Genomic DNA, 24,792 nt, shown 5'->3' on the forward strand with positions numbered 1-24,792 from the left:
CAAGCTGTGGGTGGTGAATGCCCCTGGCTGGGAAAGGGTCTTCTCCGGCCCCTGTGTCTGAGGGTTCTAGTATTCAGCTGGGATTTTACAAGGAGAAGAGGGCACCAAAGAATATACCAGAAAACCACTTCCCAGACCCCAGGCTGCTAAACTTTTCCACATATGAGAGTTGTGCATCCTATTCCCAGCTTACCCCAAATGGACTAGGAAAAAAAAAAAAGCAAAAATCAAAATTCAAAGGCTCTGAGAGGATGGCAAGCTTAAGTGGGGTCTGGCGAAGTAAATGGACACCTTATCACTCAAACATCAGTTCAGTTAGAGATTTTGAGTCACAGTGAATTTTTATAGCTTTTACCCAAGGATGGGGGTAGGGGTGTTAGGAAGCAGTTTATCAGCAGTGCTTTAAAACACACACGGACGAGCGCCTGAGAGGGCTGGGAACGTGCATGCAGTGACCCCTCCCTGGAGAGTGCACTCGAGCCTCTCCACAAACTGGACACGAAGCTCACGCCACGGGCCATCCCACAACTGTGGTTCCTTAGGATTTTATTTGTGAGGGAGAGGGGAAGCCTTAATTAAATGTAAACTGGGAGAGATTTGGGGAAGACAGAAACTTGGAGCCCTAAAGCACCCTTGGGGACATGGATGAGATCAACCTCAATACAGTAGCTTGGACTGTGCTGACCCTCCTGAAGCCTTTCCCTGAGGCGTGTGCCAAAGGGCTTGCTTGATAATTGGTCGGGAGAGGCACTGGCCTCCGTGCTGCCTGGGCTCGGGGGAAAGAGCGCTGCACCCAGATGCTGCTTGCCTGCCAAGGGACCAAATTAACTACTTCCCTGCATCAAGACTCAAGCCAGTTGTGGCCACCCAAAAGGACGTGGCCAGAGACATGTGGCACGGTGATCACACCATCCACTCTGGCAATGGCCTGCTCTTCCCAGTTTCTAGTACTTTCTCTGGACTCAAAGATGTCAACACGTGGACAAATTTCTGGCAGCAACACAGAAGTATTATGGGGAAGAGGAAGAAAGGGCTCAATCAGTCCCGTTCCCCCACCCACCTCCTCATCGGCCTTTTAATAGCTTATAAATGAGTTGAGAGACTAAATGCATACAGGAAATCGCTGAAGAGCTAAAATGATCCAAACTCAGAGTGGAGTCAGGCCATGACTGTGTCCACATAACTCGAAAGAGGAGGACTCCTTAATTAATTTCTGCTGGCCTTGATGCAGTCGGAATCTTGTATTCCTCTTAACTGTTACCTATGATTTGAGGTAATAGATTTGGTAGATGTTTCTTTTGAGTCTAAGAATAAGTGTGCTGGTGGTCTCTGGAGAGAGCTCCAGCTTTTGAGTGTGGCATTCAGGATAGACCAGAGATGGCGGAATGTTCCAGGACTTACTTTGCAAACTTAATGCAGAACTGAGTGAAGTATTTCCGTGTAGAGGCCAGGTTGTCACGGATGATGGGGACATTCTGCTTAATGTGAAGAATGACGGAGGTGACATAGGGGCTCTGGTCACCGACGTGCTCCACGTTCTGCCACTGCATCTGAAATGGAGAGAGGGCCAGAGATGCCATTAGAAGGTCCATGGGCGGGGAAAGGGAGGGCCGTAGGGAGAAGAGTGGGTCAGCATCTACATCACGCTGATGGGCCCCTTCTGTTTGGGGAGGTCTGTCTGGCTCAGAATGTAATGAATAAAAATGATTTCCCACCTTCTCCTTGACATTGAGGTCTGACTCAAGGTGTGACTTTTCCTATTCTGTCAATCGTATGCTTAAAGCACCCCTCCCTTCCCATTGCCACGCAGAGAGGCTGCAGACCTGGGGCTCCTGGAACAGACCGTGGGAGACCAGGGAAAGGACACCAATCTCTGAGCCGATCTGGAATTTGGGAGACTAGAGGGGTGACAAGGCTCCATAAAATGAAACCTGGACTTGAGTTAACTTCTCAAGAATACTGGGAGCTGGGGCGTTTTTCAAAAGAGCGAGGGTGACAAAGTTCATGATACCGTTTTAAGAATTTCCTGCTTTGATGTCCACTGATTTTCTAAGAAAACGTAAGTCTTTAAAACCAAAGGGGGAACTACGTAGAAGCCACAAAGTTAACTGAGTGAAACAGTACCACTGAACACACAAACAACACCAACCAACTCAGTAAATCCTCAGACCGCGACTTTAGTGACACCATGATAAGGATACTTAAAGAACCCAAAAAAATGATGGCATGGTTCCAATTGCAAAGCACAAGAAAATAGGAGTTGAAATGAGAAAACACCTACAGCCAGACATGACAGAAATGAAGAACATGGCAGATAATCTAAAAACCTCAATAGAAGCTCGGAAGAGCAGAATAACAGCAGCTGAGCAAAAAATCAAGGCGCTCCAAGACATGAAGGAAACCACTAGGACACACAGAAGGTGGAAAATGTCTGAAAAGATATGAACAGCGCACCAGAGAACTATGGGATGACGTCAAAGGAACAATATAAAATTCGTCAAAATCCCTAAAGGCAAATTTGATGAAGAAACAATAGTTAAATCATCAGTAAGAATGTCCCAGAGTTGAGGAATACATCATGGAGACCGACAAAAATAGACTCAACTCGTAAAACTCCCAAGACACACTTCAGTCAAAGTGACAAAAGCCAAAGATAGGACAGAATACTGAAAGCAGCAAGATCAAAAAAGGAACTGACATACAAAGGAAAGCCCATAGATGCACAGTAGATCTATTAAATGAAACTCTGAGCCAGAAGAAAATGGAAGCACAGAGTACAAAAACTCGGTGATATGAACTTCTCACCAAGAATACTCTATCCAGCGAGATTATCTTTCACTTCTGAAAGAATGATACAGAGCTTGTGGAGAGGCAACAGCTTAGGGAATCCACAGCCTTGTTACTAGTTTTGTGGGAAGAGTGAAAAGAGCTTCTTTACAGGACAGGGGAAACGTGGCATTGAGTATGGCACCCACTCAAGACACATATGGGCACCCACTACTGGATCCAGAAAGGTATGTTTACTCTTTGCTGGCTAAGGAATCTTTTTTTCTTTATGGGTCACACCTGGCAACGCACAGGGGTTACTCCTGGCTCTGCACTCAGGAATTACTCCTGGAGGTGCTCAGGGGATCATATGGGATGCTGGGAATTGAACCCGGGTTGGCTGCGTGCAAGGCAAATGCTCTACCCGCTATACTATCTCTTCAGCCCCCTGGCTAAAGGATTTTGTACCTTTTCTAAAATGAATTAAAGTCTCATTTATTCAAAGAAGGAAGGTGAAAACTCAGGACTCTCACCCCTCAGATCTCTGGGGTTATTTCTTGGGTTTCAATCAAGGGGTGGGGGAAGGGAAAGGGAGGTGGTGACATGGGGCTGGGGTGACCAAGGGGAGTGCTGTGATCCTTTACCAGGTCATGGAAAACAAAACAAAACAAAACAAAACAAAACAACAACAACACTAGAGCCTTATGGAGGCTTAAGCTCTACTGAACTAAAGAGAATTTGGGGAAACTCCCTAAAAAGCATCTTGAATAGATGGGCTGCATGTTGGTCCCTGAAAGCTGAAGAAGAAAAGTAGTGGTAGACTCCCTTTTCCGAGCGGCCAGGCAGGCGACGGATAGACAGACGGACAGCCAGCCAGTGAGCTCTGATCCTAAACGGTGAATGCTGGAGTCAAATGCTCTGAGTGGTGCTGGGCTGTCTGTGCCAACGCCCTTCAGGCAAGCACGACCTCGAGAACAGGAGGAGGACAGTCATTCTGAGGCCCTGATGTCTTTGGCAAGAAAATGCAATTTTTATAGAGCTCTTGAGGATAAGGAAAATTCAGTACTAAGAGAACTTTTTTTTTTTTTTTTAAAGAACAGTATTGTGTGTGGATCTGGCACTCCTGGGAAGCTCTAAGGACTCGGTGTCTTGTCACATCAGCAGATATTTCTACTGTGTAGCTTAGAGCTGTGGGCATGGCCAGGAAGCACAGATTCCGCTAGAGGCAGATGGGTCCTCTCCTTTTACTTTCAGGTGAGACCCTGCGATGTGCAGAGCCAGACACAACCCTCTGCTCTCTAGCTGGGGAAACACTCAGACAAGCAACAAGCATCGGTGCAACAGTCAAAGGGCCAAATGTGAACTGACTTCATCGGGTCTCAATGCTTGGTTCTGGGTCATGTTTCCCTCAACTTTAATTCCAGAGGCATTTTTCCCCCCCTTATCTGATTTTAGAGCTGTGACCCATCCAGATAATGAGCATCCAAGGTGATTGGAAATGAGCTCATTGGGCGAGGCGAAAACGGACAGGTGCCTCTGAGGTTTGTGACTCGTCTCTTTCCCTGGCTCTGTGGCAAGGCCGGGAGCAGAAAAGCTGAAGGTGAACACACGGTGAACTGGCGGGAGGCTTGGCCGCAGGACACACTTCCAGAGTCATGCCCACCGTGGTCCAAGCTGGCAGCCTTTCACATTGTTATGTCTCACCAAAAGTTTATCCATGATTCTCTAAACGCTACGGTTCTCCTTTCATAGAAGAACGCTATAAAGCAAAGTGCTGACAGACCCTGTCACTGGTCCGAAACAGCTCTGAAGCAAGACAGAGCGTGGGGGGTGGGCCGTCAAGTTCTCGCTCGTCAGTCTGCATGGCCATGAGCTAACGGCCCTCGCTCACCACTGGCCGTGCCGGTGCGTGTCCACAGTTGGAACAGCGCTTCAAGAAAAGGTGCTCATTCGCCACTGCTTCTGATTTCTTGTTTTCTTTCCCCCACTCCTGCTGTTGCAAGGACAGAGGCCGAGTGATCACACACACCCTTGGGTGTGGGGCTCTCCTGGGTCCCACACCAGGCCCCAAAGCTCACACACTTGGCCGCGGTGCTCCCTGGGAGTTGCGGTCCTTCAGCTGGGTATGCTTAAGGATGCCCAGTGGTGGTGCTCGCGTGGATTCTTGTTACAGTGCCTGTGGGGCTTTGCAGCGGTGTAGCACTTCTGACTGTGGTGCTCACACACTCCTGGATTCCATGGCCAGAAACTGCCAGCAGCACCTGGGACCACAGACAGCAGAGCTGCCAGGCACGACCAAATGGCTCAGCTCATGCAGGCCACACCTGGGGTCAAACTTGTAACTTTATGCTCCCAAAACAGGTGCGTTAGCCACCAAGTCATCTCTAGCCCCTCATTTGTTTTGATACTTTATCAAAAGCTAGGGCTGTACTGGTGAAGTTATAAGAAGTAATAGCCAGAGTCAACTCAATTCCAGGGCTAGAGAGATAGTACAGTGGGCAGGGTGCTTGCCTTGCACGCCGTTAGCCTGGGTTCAACCCTCCGGCACTCCATATGGGTGCCCAAGCTCACCAGGAGTTAATTCCTGAGCATGGGGGCTGGAACGATCGCATAGTGGGTAGGGCGTTTGCTTTGCATGCGGCCGACCTGGTCGACCCGGGTTCGATTCCTTCGCCCCTCTCGGAGAGCCTGGCAAGCTACCGAGAGTCTTCCACCCGCACAGCAAAGCCTGGCAAGCTACCCGTGACGTATTGAATATGCCAAACACAGTTACAATAAGTCTAACAATGGAGACGTTACTGGGCCCACTCGAGCAAATCGATGAACAATGGGAGGACAGTGCAGTGCAGTGGAGCCAGAAGTAACCTCTGAGCATTGCCAGGTGTGACCCAAAATCTAACAACAAAAACAAGTCAACTGAACTCATGATTTTAAATCTACATAAGCCTGAGGGACGCAAGGATGGCTCAGTGCTGGCCCTGTAAGCATCAGGTCCTTAGTTGGTTTCCCATATCGGCCCATATGCGGAGAGGGATCACAGTGACACTGCTGTGTGTGGTCCCCAATGACAGAACAAAGAGCACAATGAGCACTGCAACTAAGTGGGCAAACACCACCAACAAGCATGGTGGCCCCCGACCCCTGCAACACCACCACCAAAAGATGGGGGAGAGGGATCAATCCCTTTAACGAAGTGAAAAAATAAAGTGTTGAGAATGATGAAACGTGATATTGCTCTCACTATCTTCCCCCCCACATGTGCAAAATGCAGTTGACAGGGATTCTTCCCAGCCTCAGTGGTCAAGGTTCACCACCATCTTCCACGATGACTTGGGGTTTAGACTGCAGCTGCCATGCGTGAATCTGCTCTCCTGCCACCTTGTGTATATCATCTTGCCTAGTTTTCACAGAAATCTTGCAGATGGAGAAACTGAAAAAGCTTAACATGGTGGCCAGGGGTTGGAGCAATAGCACAGAGGGTAGGGAATTTGCCTTGCACGTGGCTGACATGGGTTCGATTCCCAACATCCCATATGGTCCCCCAGCACCGCTGGGAGTGATTCCTGAGTGCTGAGCCAGGAATGACCCCTGAGCATTGCTGGGTGTAACCCAAAAAGAAAAGAAAAAAAAAAGGTGGCCAATTTGCTTAAAATTTCTCACCTTGTGTAAATAATAGTTGGGAATTATTCTTGGGCCTTAGACAGACAACCCTGGTCTGTCTAAGGCCCAAGAATTATACCAGGCCATTTCCTAGACACCAGTTTAAGAAAAAGAAGGAAGGGCCAGAGTGATAGTACAGCGGGTAGGACGTTTGCCTTGTACGCAGCTGACCTGGGTTCATTCCCTGATATCCCATATGGTCCCCCAAGCACCGCCAGGAGTAATTCCTAAGTGCAGAGCAAGGAGTAAGCCCTGTGCATCGCTGAGTGTAACCCAAAAAGAAAAAAAAAAGGAAAAGAAAAAGAAGAAAAGTGGGGCCAGAGTAATAATATAGCCTGTAGGGCATTTGCCTTGCACATGGTTGACCAGGTCTGATCCCTGGCACCCCCTACAGTCCTCTGAGCACTAACAGGAATGATCCCTGAGTTTTTGACCCTGAGCATTTCTGGTGTGCTCCCCCCACCAAAACAAACAAACAAACAAACAAACAAAAAAACCAAAAAAGAAGAAGAAAAGAACTAATAGGGCAATAGTTTAAGTAAGTCCAATTTCTCCAGGAGAACTAATAAAATAGACAATGATCAAGCAACATTCTTTGAAAAAAAAAAAGAATTAAAAGAATTAAGTAGCTTGGGCTGAAGAATAACACATGGAAAGTGATAAAGAGGAAAAAAGACTTCATCTTTTCCAAGGAAATGTTGTATTTGATACCTAAAACGAAATTTCCCAAACATAAAGTTTTTCTTCTTCAGTTTTTTGTTTCCGGAGTGGTTAAACACCAGAGAATTGGAGAACTGGTACTATGAAAAACTGTGGGGCTAACAGACACCGAAAGGTCGAAGCCCCGCACCCCAGGCCTCACTAGGACCCCAGGTCTTGGTCACGGAGGAGAAGACGGATATGTAACTCGATGGCATCACTCACATAGCGGGCGGAGATAAGACTGCACCCTTGGGGGAGCACAGGGCAGCAAGAACAGAGCTCCTCACTAACGGGTCATGAAAATGGTTTCCTTGGGGCTGGAGGATAGCACAGCGGGTAGGGCATTTGCCTTGCACGTGGCCAACCCGGGTTCGATTCCCAGCATCCCATATGGTCCCCTGAGCACCGCCAGGAGTAATTCCTGAGTAGATGAGCCAGGAGTAACCCCTGTGTGACCCAAAAAGAAAAGAAAAGAAAATGGTTTCCTCTATGGCTCCAAGGAACTGAGAAAGAGGTCTCCTGAGCACCTACCTGATTTTCAACTGACCTATTCACTTTAGTCATGACTAGAGAGGCATACAGAGCACACGCGAGTCAAATGCCAGAAGCGTTCTTGGCAACTAAGGTTGCTCTTATGGTTTCGGTCCCAAGCACTGAGCCTCACTTCGGCGTGCACGTTCTTACTCTCTCTGGGCTACTTTTTAAGTGAGAGCATGCTACATTTACAGGGATTTTTCGTGCGACCAGCACTGGATTGAGTACTGTGGGAGTGGGGGTGGTGGCAAGAGAACAGGGGTGGGAAACAGTGACTGAGAACCTACTCTCTACAAAGCACTCTGTGTGACATTTTCACATGACCCTAGGGCTGTCACCGTATAGGGAAGGAGTTAGCACTATTGCTGTATACCCACAAAGTCAGGTTGAAAGACAATACAGGATTGGTCGAAAGAAGCATTAAGCGAGGACTGTGCCCATCCTGAGTTGGAGAACCACCAGCACCCCAGGGTGTGGCCCACACATGAAAAAAAGAGGAAGACGATGTAACACTGTCCATGGCGAATTACAAAAACACATGCTATATGACCCATTTTCTTCTTCTCTCTGTTTTGTGTTTTTTAGGGTTACTCCTGGTGACCTCCTAGGGTTATTCCCAGAACAGTGCTCGAGGAGTCGCTGCTGTGTAATATTTAAGTGACCATGAGATGTCAGGCCAAACTCAGGAGGCCTGCATGCAGGATGTGGTCCAGTCTGCTGACCTATTGCTCTGACCCTCCATTTTCTGTTTTTTTTTTTTTTTTAAAGAAATCTGCATTTTCTTTAGCACAGCGGTAGGGCTTGCGTGCAGCCAGCCCGGCCAAGCCGGGTTTGATTCCTCCGCCCCTCTCAGAGAGCCCGGCAAGCTACCGAGTATCTTGCCCGCACAGCAAAGCCTGGCAAGCTACCCATGATGTATTTGATATGCCAAACACAGTAACAAGAAGTCTCAAAATGAAGGCGTTACTGGGCCTGCTTGAGCAAAATCAATGAACAACAGGAGGACAGCATTTTCTTTTTTCTTTTTGCTTTTTGTCACACCCAGCAATGCTCAGGAGTTACTCCTGACTCTGCACTCAGGAATACCTGGCAGTGCCTGGGGGACCATATGGGATGCTGGGTATTTAACCCAAGACGGCCTCATGCAAGGCAAATACCCTATGCTGTACTATCACTCTGGCCCCAAAATCCGCATTTTCTATCATAGAAGTGTTATGCTTTGGTTGTAATAATAATAATAAAAAAATACTTTTTCATAAAAAAGGGAAGATGTACTTCAATTATAGGTTGAAAGTGAACTTCAGGATTTTTAATCATGGAGTTCTATGGGTCTCCAGAAATAAATCTACATTTAAATGACTGAGAAAAATGAGAACAGATTTGAGGACTGGCCCAGCGCTGGTCAAATGTCTCTGGGGGATAGTAAGGCAGCCTCCTAAATTAGTACACGTTCACAATCCTGAAACCCAGCAGAAATTACATGAGCAGAGCTAAGGAAATTGAATTTGTTCAGTTTCTTTTTTTTTTTTTCTAAAACTACCATTACTGGGCAAAAGCTAAGTGTGTTTGATTTTGGTTAGACACTTAAATTCTTTCAACCTTGTAGTGTGAGCAGCCTTAGGGGAAAGAATGTAGTGAAGAAGGGACAGAACACAGGACAAATGGTTCTTTGTGGGGAGGCCATAGTGTTTTCATAAGCCTACATATAAGGCCATAATCAATTCCCAAGACTTACAGAATTTACATTAAAAAAAAGAGCTCTTTATATTTCCACCCCATCAATCCAAACAATAACCTTTTCCAGGGTCAGTAGACTTGGCTTTATTTCTGGTTTCATTATTATAAGGTGATATGATTCTGGACACATTATTTTATTTTGGGAGGTTTTGGACCATACCCAGCTGTGCGCAGGGCTTCCTGTTGGCTCTGGACTCAGAGATCACTCTTGGCAGGGTTTAGGGGACTATATGGAATCCTGGGGACTAAATCTGGGTTGGCCGAGTGTAAGGCAAGCGAATGACATACTGAACTCTTTTGCCTGGTTTTGGACAAACACACACACACACACACACACACACACACACACACACAAACAGACACACACAGACACAGAAACACAGACACATAATCACAGACACACAGACACACACACATGCCAGAATGATAATGCATTAGTTTTCAGGAAGAAACATGCAAAACAGATTAGAAAAATCAGGTTGTCTCTTCAAATAAAAAAACTTTTTTGGGAGGGTAATACCCAGCGATGCACAGGGTAAGTTACTCCTGGCTCATGCACTCAGGAATTATTCCCTGCAGTGCTTGGGGGATCTTATGGGATGCTGGGAATCAAACCTGGGTCGGCCGTGTGCAAGGCAAATGCCCTACCCGCTGTGCTATCACTCCAGCTCCTGTCACTTCAAGTAATTTTTTAGTAAATTGGGTGCCTGCAAACTTTTGTTCTCTCTTCTTGCAACATTCTTTATCTTCAAAGTTGTGAGTACTAGTTAAAATCAAGTGCTTGCTCAGTAATAGATATCCCAAAATGAACAAGACATTTTCAAAGCATAACGGGAGGCAGAGGTACAAAATTAACTGCAGAATAGCACTTTCTTATGTTTTGATAAGTCTCAAGACTGTCTAGTGGGCAGAGAACAGTCTTCTCAAAGAACACGACTAAGGAGCTGCTAGATATCTGCAGGAGGGTGAGAGCCAACGCCTACCTCACACATCTCTAAAAATTAATTCAAAATGGAAAAATGGATACAAAAACTGAATGTGAATGCTAGCATTAACACTACAAAGTGGTTAAAAATGAACAGAGGTATCAGTTTTTGCCATTTTAGATTAGTATATACATATATATATATGTGTGTGTGTGTGTATGTGTCAAATAGCTTTATCGGGGTTGGAGCAATAGTACAATGGATAGGGCATTTGCCTCACAAGTGATGATCCAGGTTTGATCTGGATATGGTCCCCCCAAGCATCGCCAAGAGTTAATTCCTGAGTGCAGAGCCAGGAGTAACCCCTGAGCACCACTTGATGTGGCCCCAAAACCAAAATAAATAATTTCAAATAAAGGACAATAGCTTTATTTAAGGAGATTTACTAGAGAACTGTGAGGGGAAAGAGAGATATGTGGTCCAGAGACATCGTGGGTTTCTCCATAGGGGAACAATGCCCAGAGTACCACTGTGGCTGTGTGAGGGCGTGAGGCTTGTGTGACCCCAGGAGGGACCCACAGACAAGAATGTGTGTGACGTCCATCCCCCAACCCACCCACATCACTGCAACTACAACGGGGGGGATGGGAAGGGATAAAGAAAATAACAAGTAATTAAAAAAAATTTTTAAACGATATTCCAAATGCAGACACACACTGGCATGGCTGGTGGTGAGCACAGGGCATGAGACTGACCGGTGAGAATGCAGACACTCATACCCTGTGCTCTGTTGCGCTTCAGAGCTCTTTTCCTTTCCTTCTTTTTTACCTTTTTGGGTGGGTTACACCCGGCGATGCTCAGGGGTTACTCCTGGCTCTGCACTCAGGAATTACTCCTGGTGGTGCTCGGGGACCATATGGGATGCTGAGAATCGAACCCAGGTGAGCTGTGTGCAAGGCAAACGCCCTACCCTCTGTGCTATTGCTCCAGCACCTCTGTTTCCATTGCTATTTGAAAGGGCCTCTTTCAAAATGCCCTTGCCTGGAGTTCTCTGCATACAGAAAAGTTAATCTGAGTGTTGCTGCCTTTTCTGGGTAGTAGGTGGGGAGAGACCATTCAGGTGAATAATAAAACTTAATTTTTTTTTGGGGGGGTGGTTGGGGCCACACCTAGTGGTTCTTAGGAGAGTTGACTGGGATACAAGGCAGTGTCTTAATCCTTGTACCATTTCTTCAACCCAAGGTAATGATGTTTTATTTATTTTTGGTTATGGGTCACGCCTGGGCTTGAGGGACTATATGGGGTGATAGGGGCAGACCAGGGTCAGTTGTGTGCAAGGCAAGTGTCACAAGTCCATACTATCTCTTTGGCCAGTGATTATATTTTTATTTATTTATTTATTGCTTTTTGGGCGAGCTGGAGCGATAGCACAGTTTCCCAAGTAGCATTAGAAGTGCCCTCCCCCCACCCCAAGCACAGGGCCTAGAGTACGGCTAGGCATACTCCGAACTCTCACCCCCCCAAAAAAGATCCCACATATTTACACCAAATATGTAATGACTACAGTAGTTAAAAACTGCATATAATTCAATAGCCATTGACAAATAAGTGGATAAACCAAATGTGGTACAACTACATGAAGGAATATTATATAGCCGCAAATAAGAACGAAACACTAATACATGGTGTTCCATGAATAAACAATGAAAACTATCGGCTACAGAGAACAAAGTAAGTAGTAAAGTCATATAACATCTGGCTAAGAGAACCAAATCAGTAAGGTCACATACTGGGTCATTTCATTTATATAACTGTCCAAAATAGGTAAATGGAAAGAGACACAAAAATTAGTGACTGTCCAGCAACAGAGCTGCTGTTAATGGTTATTACCTCTCATTTTGGTATGTGAAAGATGTTTCAGAATAATGAGAGTGGCTACATTTTCTTGTGAATACAATATTTATAAGTCAATGACTCATAAACTTTGAAAGGGTGAATCTGATGTGCAAATGATACCTCAGTTTTTTATAAAGGAGGCAGATGTTTATACTTGCACTGGATCTTAAAGGACACGTGCATTGGGAAGGCAACAGTGAGAGGGAAATTCTAGGTAGAAAACAACGAGAAAAGGGATGGATGCCAGAAGGAAAACAACACATTAGAGGAAATGAAAGTGACTCAGGTGGTGGAGTATACATGGGAGTGGCAAACTGAGGAGAGCGCCAAGGGACAAATAATGGAACTAATCCACTAATCAAGGAGAAGAGCTCTCTTCAGGAGAACCACATCATTCCCTGGAGAATGACAAAACTGAACTGCTCGGCACAATCCTTCCTATCAAAGATGCCTCTTCCTGTGAACTCATTCATTGACCAAATCGCCCACACTGTGGAAAGCCCAGTAGTTACTTGATCACTATTTATAAGTTTTTTTTTGGGGGGGGGGTGTTCAAATATGGTGATGTTCAGGGCTTACTTCTGGCTCTGTACTCAGGGATCTCTTCTGGTGGGGCTTAGAGGACCACAGAAGGTGCCAGGAACCGAATCTGGGTTGGCTGTGTGCAAGGCAAGCACCCTACCCTCTGTATTATCTCTCTGGTCCCAACAATTTACAAAGTTTATTTATTTACAATATAAATCATTCTAATTTTTTTTCTCCCCGCCAGAATATAAGCTCCTTGAGGGAAACCCTGTTCCCAATCTTGAGTATGCAAGTGCAAGTACAGGGTCTCCTGTGGAACTCAAAAGATGTGCAACAAGATTGGCAATCCTTACCAGATTCTGTCTGAGTTCTCTGACCCCTGGAAGACCATTGCCCACACGGTCACCCTGTCATCCTGGAAAGTCCTGCTAATCCAAAGCATACGAACTCTGCCATCCTGTGTGGTCTATTCTGAACATCACTCCTTCCTTCACTCCTCCCGAAGGCATCTCTTATTTCCCTTGTCATCTGGCTCTGAACTCCCCTTCTATTTATTGTTTGGGCCACACCTGATGGTGCTGAGGAATCACTTTTGGTGGGCTTGGCAGATGATATGGAGATGCCAGGGATTAAACCTGAGTCCAGCTGCACGTAAAGAAAGCGCTTTACCCACTGTACTCTTTCCAGCTTCTTTCTCCCCTCTTTTGTTCTTTCACTTTTTTTTTGGGGGGGTCACACCCAACGATGCTCAGGGCCTACTCCTGGCTCTATGCTCATAAATCACCCCTGGTGAGCTTGGGGGACCACATGGGAGGCTGAGGATCAAACCCAGGTCAGCTACAGGGCAAACTCGCCATCCCTTGTACTATCACTCCAGCCTTCTCTCTTCTTTCTAAAGGGGGTATTTTGCACTTTCCTCAGGTACTGATCTGCTATGATTCGGTATTCCTCTCCTATCAGACAACCTTGGCCACACATCGTTTTAATCTAAGCACTGTGGAATAAGTCTGTATCTCTCAGCCTTGTCTCCCAACAAAATGCTGGGCAGAGTTAGACCAGAACTGTTCAACAGGCAGTGAAAATCACAGAACTGGAGAGAGAAATCAGCATCGTTACTTAAGGGTTTTTGGTTTTTGCTTTTTAAATTATAAAAGAAATGACACAAAACAGGACAGAGAGACAGAGAGTATATGTTGAGCCCATTTGTGACCAACTGGCTGGTTTTGATTTGGTCACTTTCATCACATGGATTTCATTTTGCTTGAGCACCAGAAGACTCAGACAAAGAGTAATGGCCTCCCAGCTGCTGTGTTCCCAAGTCTGTGGTTTTCCTGTGATATAAACAAAAGACTCTGGAGGTACAGTCTCTGTTAATATTTGCTGGCATGAGTCCGGGGGAGAGATGGGGTGGTGGAGATGTGGAGGGGGTAGGTTTGAGGGAAATCCACCTAATGAACTGTCAGTTCATATAAGCAACACCTGCAGTGTTAAACACCTCCCCTCCAACTGTTATTTTACTGGGGGGGAAATTCACTCTTCCTTTGGTAAATGCAATCCCCCCCACTCCCCCCAACATCTGCATTCCAGTCTAAATTGTGTGGTGGCTCAGGAGAGATGGCAGCTGGAAGAGATCGAGTGCAGGATGTCGTGAATGTTCACCAGCAGCTCGGGGATAGTCAGAGCCCACAATGCGAGAATCTTCAGCACCCCGCGCCTTGATGAAAATGGATTAGCTTCCATTTGCTTACTCAGAGTGTCCTGCTTGTAAACACAGCGTCTACTGGAAATACACATCCACATCGGATGGGCGAGAGAGAGAGAGAGAGCGCTGGTCTCTGGACCAACTACTCAATACTCCCCCCCACCCCCCCGCCTGCCGTAGCTTCAGAAAACTCTCTCGCCTAATTTGGATTTTAGTCTTATTTTTGTTTAATATTTGTAATTGACTACAAAAACTAAGCTTGGACCAAGTCTGCCTACGCAGCATGGCCGCTCCGACCAACGAGGAGAAGGGCCCTAGCATGAGGAACAAGACACCAAGGCCGCTTCCTACTGGGCTCCCCTCAGGCCAACCTGGACGCAGATTCCCCCATTCTGCAGACTGAAGAGCTAACTCGGGCCCAGGGCTTAAGGCACTTCTCCAACACCAGAAAAAATGGGAAGAGTGAGGGCTGCCTGTCTCCAAAGCCAGGGCTTTCCACCATGCTCTGCTACCGGCCAGTACACCCGGGTGGAGGGGGGAGGTGGTGGATTCTCGCCTCAGAATTTGAGAGAATGCGCCCAGAGCACCTATGCCTCTGGAAAGGGCACTGGCAAACTTTTATTTTTTTTTTGCATGAAAGGCCAGATAGACAGACATTTTATGAGTCATTTTATGGCTTGTGAACCACAGGGTGTCTCTGCCTGTTGCAATTACTTAATTTTGCTATTAGAGCACAAAAGCAGCCACAGAGCATATAGGAATGGAAGGACACAGCAGTGCTCCAGTAAAACTCGGTTAACACAAACAGGCAGTAGGCCAGAGCTGACCTGCAGGCCCTGGTGTGCCTGCTGCTGCTATAGAAACTTCTACAGTGGGCGGCTCTGTATTGTTGGATGTGGAAATTGATAGAGCTTTGCCTATTCCTGGAGGGAAGGGTGCAGTGATACAGTGCCTCTCAAACATAAAAACAAGGCTGGGTGGGGGGCCGGGGGGCAAGGGGAAGGATCGCTTACTTCTAATTAATCAACAAACATAAGAGTTGTCTATATTCTATATAGTCCACATACTGAAAGAATTTACATGATGGTATGATGACTTATGAAAGCTAAGAAAGCAGGTTAAGGTGTTTGCCTTGCATGTGGCAGACTCTGGTTCGATTACAGGCACCAAGTGTGATCCTCGGGTACCTCAGGACCCCTGAACAGAAAGTCAGGAGTGACCCATGAGCACTGCTGGGTGTGGCAGAGCCTGCCTACTTGTCCCAAGAAGAAAAGTGCATCCTTTTGAAAAGAATGAGACAGGCGCATAAAAGTGAAATAGCAGCATCAGGTCCCATGTGGTAAGTGCCGAAGGAGGGGACTTGAAGGCCCAAGGGCTGATGGATGGATCGCCATGATTTTAGGAACACCAGGGTCTACAACTTAATCAAATTATCCTGCATTGGCACAGAAGCTCAGAAAGCAGGAAAAAGCTCTCAGTGGCCAAGAAGGAAGATGAGTCAAAGTGCCATCGGGATCACCCAAAACATCCAGTCTGGCGAGACCACATTAAGGCTGAATTTCAGCACATGTCACAAGTTAACTGAAGACAACATCAGCTTCAGACCTGCCAAACACATCTTCTCCAGGTCCATTCTCCAGGGACGAGCAACCACCCAGAGCTAGAGGGAACTCCTGAGAAGGCTGCTCCCGTCTCAGCCCGGCTGGCCCTTTGGATCCATACGTGCAGACAAGGGCTGAGAAGCCACGTGGTGCCGCTCAGCACGCCTCCCCCCAAGCTCACCTTGCTCATGGCCGTCAGTGCAGGGTCGCAGGCAGCATCCAGGTCCTGAACCAACAGCTGAATGCTGCTGGAGATGACACTGCAAAGCAAGGAAAGGCTCTGGTCACCCTCGGAAACACGACTTCTCGAATGTCTGACACAGCCCCATCCAAATGCATGGAGCATCTGTGTAAAAATTAGATGGGCTGATTCACCATGTACGCTGGTACTGGTGAGGGAGAGTGAGGGACAGGAAGGAAGAGGAGGTCTCGAAGAGACACGAGGACAGAGGCGGAAGGGTCTGGGCACTTTGGTGGTGGTGAAGGTGCAGTGACTTTGTACGTCGAAACCATAAATGTTGGGGCCAGAGTGACAGTAGAGTGGGTAGGGCACTTGCCTTGCACGTGGCCAACATATGGTCCCCCAAGCAGTGCCAGGAACAATCCCTGAACAGAGCGAGGAGTAAAACCTGAACACTGCCAGGTATGGCCCATCCCACCTCCCCCTAAAAAAAAAAAAAAAAAAGTATTGTAAAAGTATAATAACAATGATAGGCATAAGTAGAAGTACTACTGATCCATCAAAAAAAAAATACCTCCATTTTCAAAAAGGAATTTTTGACCATGCATTTTAGCTTTTTCCTTTTCTATTCCTGGTTCTGTGAAGAAGTGTCTCCACTCAATCACAACAGAATTTCATGGCTAGGGGCTGGAGCCTTTTGCCTTGCAAACAGCGTTTGCCTTGCACGCGGCCAACCCAGGTTCGATTCCCGGCATCCCATATGATCCCCTGAGCACCGCCAGGAGTAATTCCTGAGTGCAGAGCCAGGAGTATCCCCTGTGCATTGCTGGGTGTGACCCAAAAAGAAAAAAAAAATTTCAAGGCTAGTGTCCTTCACTGCCATGCTCCAAATCGCTCTTAGCCTCTACCCCAAAGTGCCTGTATGCCCAAGATGTTTAAATCAAGACTTGGTGAGGGGCCTGGCAGGCAGAATGGAGGGAAGAGGAGAGAGTGGAGAAAAGGAAAGAAAACAATATGGGGGAAAAAAAATGAGTGTGACATAAAGAAAAAAATTAGTTCTCCTTAAGATGTGAAGTTTGGCTTATCCCAATCTCGTTTACACACCACAACAAAAATGCTGCAAGGAAACAACAGGGAAAGGATACTTTCAGGAAGATTTTACAGTTTGAATTTCTTGTACAGACACAGTCCCTACCTCCAAAACAAATACAGCACAGACAGACAGACAGACAGACAGATAGATTCAAACCCTGTGGGGCTAAAACTGGGCTGCTTATACTTGATATACTAAAACAGTGAAGATGGGTCCACTCCACCCTCTGTGAATGACAGGAGCAGAAAGGAGGTGTCAGAGCTGACCTCCCTGCAGGGAAGGCAAAGGAATGATCTTTTCTCTTATTCTAGACATTGCAAAAGAGAAGGAACAGAATGGCGGTATCTGAGGAGGTGGTGCCACCAACTTCTGAGTGTCTCTGCAGAACCACCTTCTCATCACAAGGCTCTTGGGAGCTCTGGGACTCTGGGGCAACCAGAAGCCAGGCTGGCATGCTCCTTCTTCAGAAATAAAGGGCAGCCATGAGGCCAGGGTAAGGCTCCGTGACGGAGCGCATGCCTCACATGCAAGGCCTTGGGCTGGACCCTTGACATCACAGAAACAATGAAGGCTGGCCTTGAGCAGATATGTGCGAGGTACATACGTGCTGAACGTGTCCATTTCTCCGGTCAGATTGATCTGTTCAGTCAGACTAACGTCCACTTTTTCTTTAAGTTTCTCTTCAAGCTATTAGAAAACAAGAGAAAAGCATATTTAATCATTACGCAAGACCAAAAGAATATTTACCGTCTGCTTGTGTTTGATGCTCTAGGTACATTTGAGGCACTTCTCAATTATTGACTCACATAATCCTCAGGACTCTATAAGGAACTCTATAACAAACTCTATAATGGGAATGTTATTATTCCCATTTTATAGGTAAGAAAACAGAGGTGTGACTGATCCGAGATACTAAGTGGTGAGGCCAGGAGTCAAACTCCCTCCAGAAACTATGTCCTTGGACTGGAGCGATGGTAACAGTGGGTAGGGCATTTATTTGTCTTGCACGCAGCCAACCTGGGTTCGATTCCCAGCATCCCATATGGAACCTGAGCACTGCCAGGAGTAATTCCTGAGTGCATAAGCCAGGAGTAACTCTGCGCATTGTCAAGTGTGACCCAAAAAGAAAAAAAAAAAAGAAGAAGAAATTATGTCCTTCAGCAGAGGGGCTGCACTGGCTTCTATGAACTACCAACAATTAGTTTCACGAATTTAAAAACTGGTTGATTTTTACCATACTCCTTGCTGATGAACTGCATGTCTGCTTACACTCAAGGCTGGAAGCCTCTGTGAGTGGGTGCACTAAAGTCAAATAGGAACTGAGCTCTGGGTCATCGGTCAGGTTAAAAGTATGTGGGGGTTGTAGGATAACGTTGGTTTGTCCTTTCTCTCTTGCTGCAGGGAGCTTAGGTTTATTGGGTCACAACCATCACAGTGCTCCTGAGGCACTCCCATTCCTCTGTGTTTATCTTTAACTTCTCTGTGCTCCGCTTCCCCTACCTGTTAATCACCTATATCCCCAAATGAGACCCTGTGACTCCTAAGGTCAGATCCTTCTAAGATCTCTGGATTTGTATTTGTAAGTGAAATATTGCTTTTCTCTTTCCTTTATGTCCTTTGCAGTTTACTTTAGAGCAATGTCCTTTTTGCATAGAGACAGGAAGACAGTTAATACTATTCGTTTATAACCTGGGAGTTAAATGACTCCAAATAATATTTGCTCCTGGGCATCTGTCATATTTATTCGACTTAAGCCTTAGTTGCCCTAGTACCCCAGAAGCAGGGTCCTGACAAAGGGACTGGATGGACCCAGGGCAAGCTATAAACTACTCTGGCATCGAAATGGGACAAGCCAAGTACTATAAAACTTATAAGTTAAGAGCACGGTCGTGGACAAATTCTGTCATGACCCAAAGAGTAGTGACTGGACAAGGACCCTGCTAGGGTTAGGAAAAACTAATCTGGCCTGAGAAACGTAGTCTTGGATCTATAGTGAGATGTCCTCAGGAGAGACATCCTTTAAGCTTAATATATCTCTTTACTGTGTCCATACAAAATAACTAGAAATATTATTAAGAAGTAAATTTAAGATGACTGTTTAAACGTATATGGACTAAGGAAAGGAGAAACATACCCTTGGATGAAATTCCGCCCTTGAGTGGATCTCCTAACAGGATGAGATCTTTGTCTCAGGAGAGCTTCCTGGGAAGGAAGGTCTTTACGTATTCAACATAGGTGCTAGCTCACCTATGTTTAGTTGCTACCCCCAACCTGGGAGGTTGGCCTCTTGACCAAGGCTGTGAGCCTGGGCAGAGACTAGCATGGGAGAAAGTAGGAGTGGGGAATAAGGCGCAAAGTGAGACTGGAACAGGTGCATAGGGAGAATGGAATAAATGGAGGGATGGAGACTGGAATAAATGGCGACTGATCCCCGACCAGCTTGGTGGCCCTGTTCCCTCCTTCATGTGTCTGCTGGCAGTGGCTGCAGGCCGGGGTGGGGAAGTGTAACAGTTATACAAATATAATGGAACAAATAAAACGGAACACACACGGCGAGAGTCTCTGTCTCTGTCAGCCTAGAACCGGAGAGAGCTACAGGGCCAAGTTCCCAACTGCCTCAAAATTGAAACAACGAGGACCTGTGAGATAGGACAGGGCAGAAGGTGCTGGTCTTGCATGGAGCCAACCCCAGTTTGATCCCAGTACTGCACAGGGTCACCAGGTAGCGCCAGGAGTGATCCCTGAACATCTCTGGTGTGGCCTGAAAACCGTAATAAGAAAACCTCTAACACTATAAAACAATAACAAGAAAAAACCCCCAGCTAATCAAGAATTCTAAATATCTCAAAATGTCTTGGGAAGTTTTGCTGCTCTTAATAGTTATATTTATTTATACTTCTAAATATTTATTTATACTTAATAGTTATATTTGTATAACTATTATACAAATTCTAAGAATAACAAATGTGTTCATTTAAAAATGCTCATAAGGGGCGAAGAGAGAGTACAGTGGATACGAAGCGTGCCTTGTACTTTGACAGTAGACCCAGGTTCCATCCCCTGGCATCCAAATGGTCCCCCAGCATCACCAGGAGCAATTCCTGAGTGCAGAGCCAGGGGTAACCCTGGATCTTCGGCAGGTATGGCTCCAAAACAAAACCAAACCCAAAAATTGCTCGTAATTCCCTTTTGGAAGGCAACTGATTTTTATTTTTTAGCTTTTGGGTCGCACCCAACAGTGCTCAGTGCTTACTCCTCACATTATGCTCAGGATCACTGCTAGTGGGGCTCAGAGGATCAAATGGGGTGCTATACCAGAAGCTGGCCACTTATATGGCAAGCACCTTACCCGCTAAAGTATCACTCCAACCACTGGAAGGTGATTTACTTGAATAGCAAAAATTTAAATGCACACACTCATGAAGTCAGCAATTTCACATTTAGAAATATATTTCAGGGGCTGGAGTGATAGCACAGCGGGTAGGACAGTTTGCCTTGTACGCGGCCAACTCGGGTTCAATTCCCAGAATCCCATATGGTCCCCTGAGCATCGCCAGGGGTAATTCCTGAGTGCAGGGCCAGGACTCACTCCTGTGCATCTCCAGGTGTGACCCAAAAAGCCAAAAATATATATATATATATATACACATATATATATTTCAATGACTGAGAAACAATGCATAAAGATAGGGAAGTAGTTTGTTTCTACAGAATTCACTAATAATAGCTAATATTTATTGTGGCAGGTTCTGTAACAGAATAAGGGGTTATTCAGTGAGCAGATAAGGTCTTTTTTCCTCAAGTTCACCTGCTACTGTAGCTTATATCAAACAGGAAACAGCCTACACATGTGATGACAGAAATGATGGTGAAGGCTTATGGTGCCTGAGGTCTTTCTCAGTCTCTTCCTGTTACACACAACTCCTAATGACTTTCCAGCCCGTCTCTTGCCTTCCCCTCTCCAAGCGGGCATCAGTTATACTGATGTCTTAAAGTTCTGGAACAGACCCAGGTCTTCACTCCTGGGGAGCCTTTGCTGTCTCTACTTCCTACTCCCCCTCCTGCCCAGCCCCTTTGCTGTGCCCCCCACCCCCTCGCCCATTTCGGCCACGCTCATTACTCAGCAGTTTGCTGATCCTAAACAGCCTCTCCCACCTGCTACTCCAGTGGGCCAGCCCCTCCCGAACTCTGCCACGTTTGTTTCCTTCCTACCACAAAATTGGTAGGAATTTTGGCTTCATTATCACCTGGCTTCACATTTTGGCTTGTCCTCTGGTTCCTCCATTACTTTCAAGTTCCATAATATCAAATGCAGTGCCTAGGGAGTGCTCAGGAGGTTCGGAAACAAACTTCCACCTCTTCTAAGTCAGGGGTCAGAGCGCTCTGCTGGCATCCTTACATGGTCTCTTTCCACCCCTGTGTGCTACATCTTGGTCTCTGGTCTGAGGATTCCAGTCACTGGTCACCCTAAATGCAGGATGATCTCATTTTTGCGATCTTTCCTGAATTCTACTGTCAAAGACCAACTTTCCAAATAAGGTCACATTTACAAGTATATTTATACAAATTGTGGGTGGGGCAGGGGAAGGCACATCCAGCGATGCTCAGGGCTTACTTTTGATTCTGTACTCGGGAATCATTACTGGTGGGCTCGGAGGACCACAGGGGACACCAGGAATTGAACCCTGGCCAGCTGCATGCAAGGAAAGCGCCCCGCCACTATACTATTGCCCCCACACTGCTTTAAAAAAAAAAACAAACAATAAACCGAATATGGCTCCTGAGTTCTTCCAAAATAGTTCTCATACTCTCTGATAACTTATCTTGATTTTTGTATGTCATGATATTCTAGGCTCATCTGCCCCAGGTCTGGAATTAGTTATTTCTCCAGGAATTATTCCTTTTTTTTTCTTTTGTTTTGAACCACACCTGGCAATGCTCAGGAGTTACTCCTGGCTCTGCTCTCAGGAATTACTACTCCATGTGGTGCTCAGAGGACCATAAGGGATGTCAGGGATTGAACCCAGGTTGGTCGTGTGCAAGGCAAGTGCCCTGCCCCTGGGAGATCTACGTTTGATCCCCAGCATCCCATATGATCTCCTGTGCACCTTCAGGAGTAATTCCTGAGCACAAGTGCCTTATTCACTCTACCATCTCTCCAGTTCCTGCCTCCTGTATTCTTGCTCTAGCTCAACAATTCCCAACCTTATTTAGCCTACTGACCCCTTTTTTAGGGGAAAAAAAAAATCACTCAGTGTCTACCCTGGAAACCTACCTTCTTTAAGAAGCGTCTAACAGGGGCTGGAGCAATAGCACAGCGGGTAGGGCGTTTACCTTGCACGTGACCGACCCAGGTTCGATTCCCAGCATTCCATATGGTCCCCAGAGCACCACTAGGAGTAATTCTAATTCCTGAGTGCGTGAACCAGGAGTAACTCCTGTACATTGCCAGGTACGACGCAAAAAAAAAAAAAAAAGCGTCTAACAGAAAGTGTCCCTCAATTATACCCAAGGCTACTACAGCCCACCTACCCTGGATTGTTCTAGCTGCCCCACCACCCTGTAGGGGTGGCACTGCGGAATTCAGGAAATACCACACTAGTTCCATGGAGCTCCAAGTTGTCGTGTCTAAATTATAATTTATGACGGTCTTCCTATGACCTGGACATGTGTAAATAATAACTCCCATCGCCCACTCCCCGTGACACACACACAAAGGAAAAAAGAACGTCCTTAATTATTTTCTTTCTCTTGGCCTTAGGTGAATTCCAGGCCAAATGTGAAAAGGAACTTCTACCCCTAGGTCTGAGGCTGGATGGAAAATTCTTCTGGGCCTTCCTTCTGCGAATGGGACCTCGAGGAGAGGCATCACCCTTTCCGGCTTCACGGTTCCTGAACGTCAGCATCTAAACAATGGTGACTTGTATAGGCAGGTCGAGAAGGCCAGGCAGATTTCAGGAGACAGAAAAGCCCAAAGGTTGTCGCCTCGCCTGGTTCCCCCCGAGAAGGGAGAGTGGCTGTGTTCCCCGCCCCCAAGGCTGGCTTTTAATACCCTGCAATGGACACTGCTGCTTCTCGCCCTGCTTCCGGGAGGGAGGGGGGCTGGGGGGCCCACACATCTCCGAGAAGGGCACCGGACCTACTTTCTTGCTGAATTCCTATTTTGTAACAGGGGCCCCCTGTGAGATGGCCGGGCCGGTCTCCGGCTGGGCAGGAAGTTTTCCAAGGCTGGACGTGGCCCTCCGTGGCAGGGGGCTCAGACGCTCGGCAACCATGTCACGTGGTGCCCGGGGCAGAGGGACTGGTGGTGGTGGCGAGTGGGCAGCCACGGCCACTCACCTGCTGGGTGGTGGCCAGACAGTACTCGGCTGTGCTCAGGATGCTGCAGATGAGGCACAGCTCCTCCAGCGTGAACTTGGCCACCTCCGAGCCCTCCTTCTCCTTCAGGAGGCTGCTGATGGTCAGCCCACCACCGCTGCTCGTGGTTCTGCGGAAAAGGAACAGCGGCGAGTCAGGCGGGCCCTTCTCGCTGGCTTCCTGAATTGGAAACTGCCCGTCTCAAGACAAAGGAAAGGGGAAAAGAAAGGCTGGACGCAGGCCAGACAGATGCACATACAATGAGTCCTTTTCCGCTTGACCTTACCTTGACTGTCATCTGGGCCAGTTCTCTGACCAGCAGGAACCGGCAGGGAGATTCTGCCAGGGGGTCGGTCAGTCACATCGTGATGACCGATGCATAGCACACAGAGGAGGCAGCAGGGAGGCCTCTCCATTTAGCTTGGAATTTCCTGCTCTGGAGAGGTCATTTGGGGTCACCTGAAGCGCCAAGGTGGGTTCCCCATTCATTTCTTAGTTTAAAAAAAGATGCTGTGAGGGATTTTTTTTTTAAAATTTTATTTTATTTTTGCTTTTTGGGCCACACCCAGCGATGCTTTGGGGTTGCTCCCGGCTCTGCACTTGGGAGTTACTCCTGGTGGTGCTTGGGGGACCATATGGGATGCTGGAGATTGAACCCGGTTGACCGTGTGCAAGGCAAACACCCTGTCCTCTCTGTACTATCTCTCCAGTCCCGCGAGGAAATCTTTTATATCGTGCTCTTGGAGGGCTATGAAAGTCAAGGTTAAGACTCAGTTTCCGGGCTTGGAGTCAGAGTTCAAAGGGGTGTGGTGCACGTCTTGCAGGTACAAGGACCCCAGCTCGACCTCCAGCCCTGCGCGGCACCCCAGAGCCCTGCTACACAAGAGCCCTGGCAACAGTGGCAAGCGGGCAGATGGCAGCATATTGCTGGACTGACGTTCACCAGCTCCTGCCCACAGCTGACTGCCGCAAGAAAGCACGAAGGATCTCCTCTCCCTGTTGCCATATCTAGAAAAATGTGAAGATGCAGTTATAGAACTACTTCACCTGCAGTTTTTTAAACATCAGAATTCAGTAACATGAATTTTAAAGTAAAAGGAATGATCCTTTAA

The 24,792-nt window shown here is 46.9% G+C and overlaps 1 protein-coding gene across 1 annotated transcript in view; it reads right to left on the minus strand.

Moving 5' to 3' along the window:
- VPS53 (VPS53 subunit of GARP complex) overlaps positions 1–24,792 on the minus strand; it is a 158,434-nt gene that overhangs the window by 26,501 nt on the left and 107,141 nt on the right. The window contains exons 15-18 of the mRNA XM_056126892.1: positions 23,663–23,810; positions 17,928–18,010; positions 16,231–16,309; positions 1,402–1,550 (exon numbers count right to left, since the gene is read on the minus strand). Coding sequence (XP_055982867.1) covers positions 1,402–1,550; positions 16,231–16,309; positions 17,928–18,010; positions 23,663–23,810 — 459 coding nt within the window. The remainder of the gene's footprint in view (positions 1–1,401; positions 1,551–16,230; positions 16,310–17,927; positions 18,011–23,662; positions 23,811–24,792) is intronic.

The sequence above is a fragment of the Sorex fumeus genome, unplaced genomic scaffold (assembly GCF_029834395.1).
Source record: "Sorex fumeus unplaced genomic scaffold, SorFum_2.1 ptg000063l, whole genome shotgun sequence".
NCBI lineage: Eukaryota > Metazoa > Chordata > Mammalia > Eulipotyphla > Soricidae > Sorex > Sorex fumeus.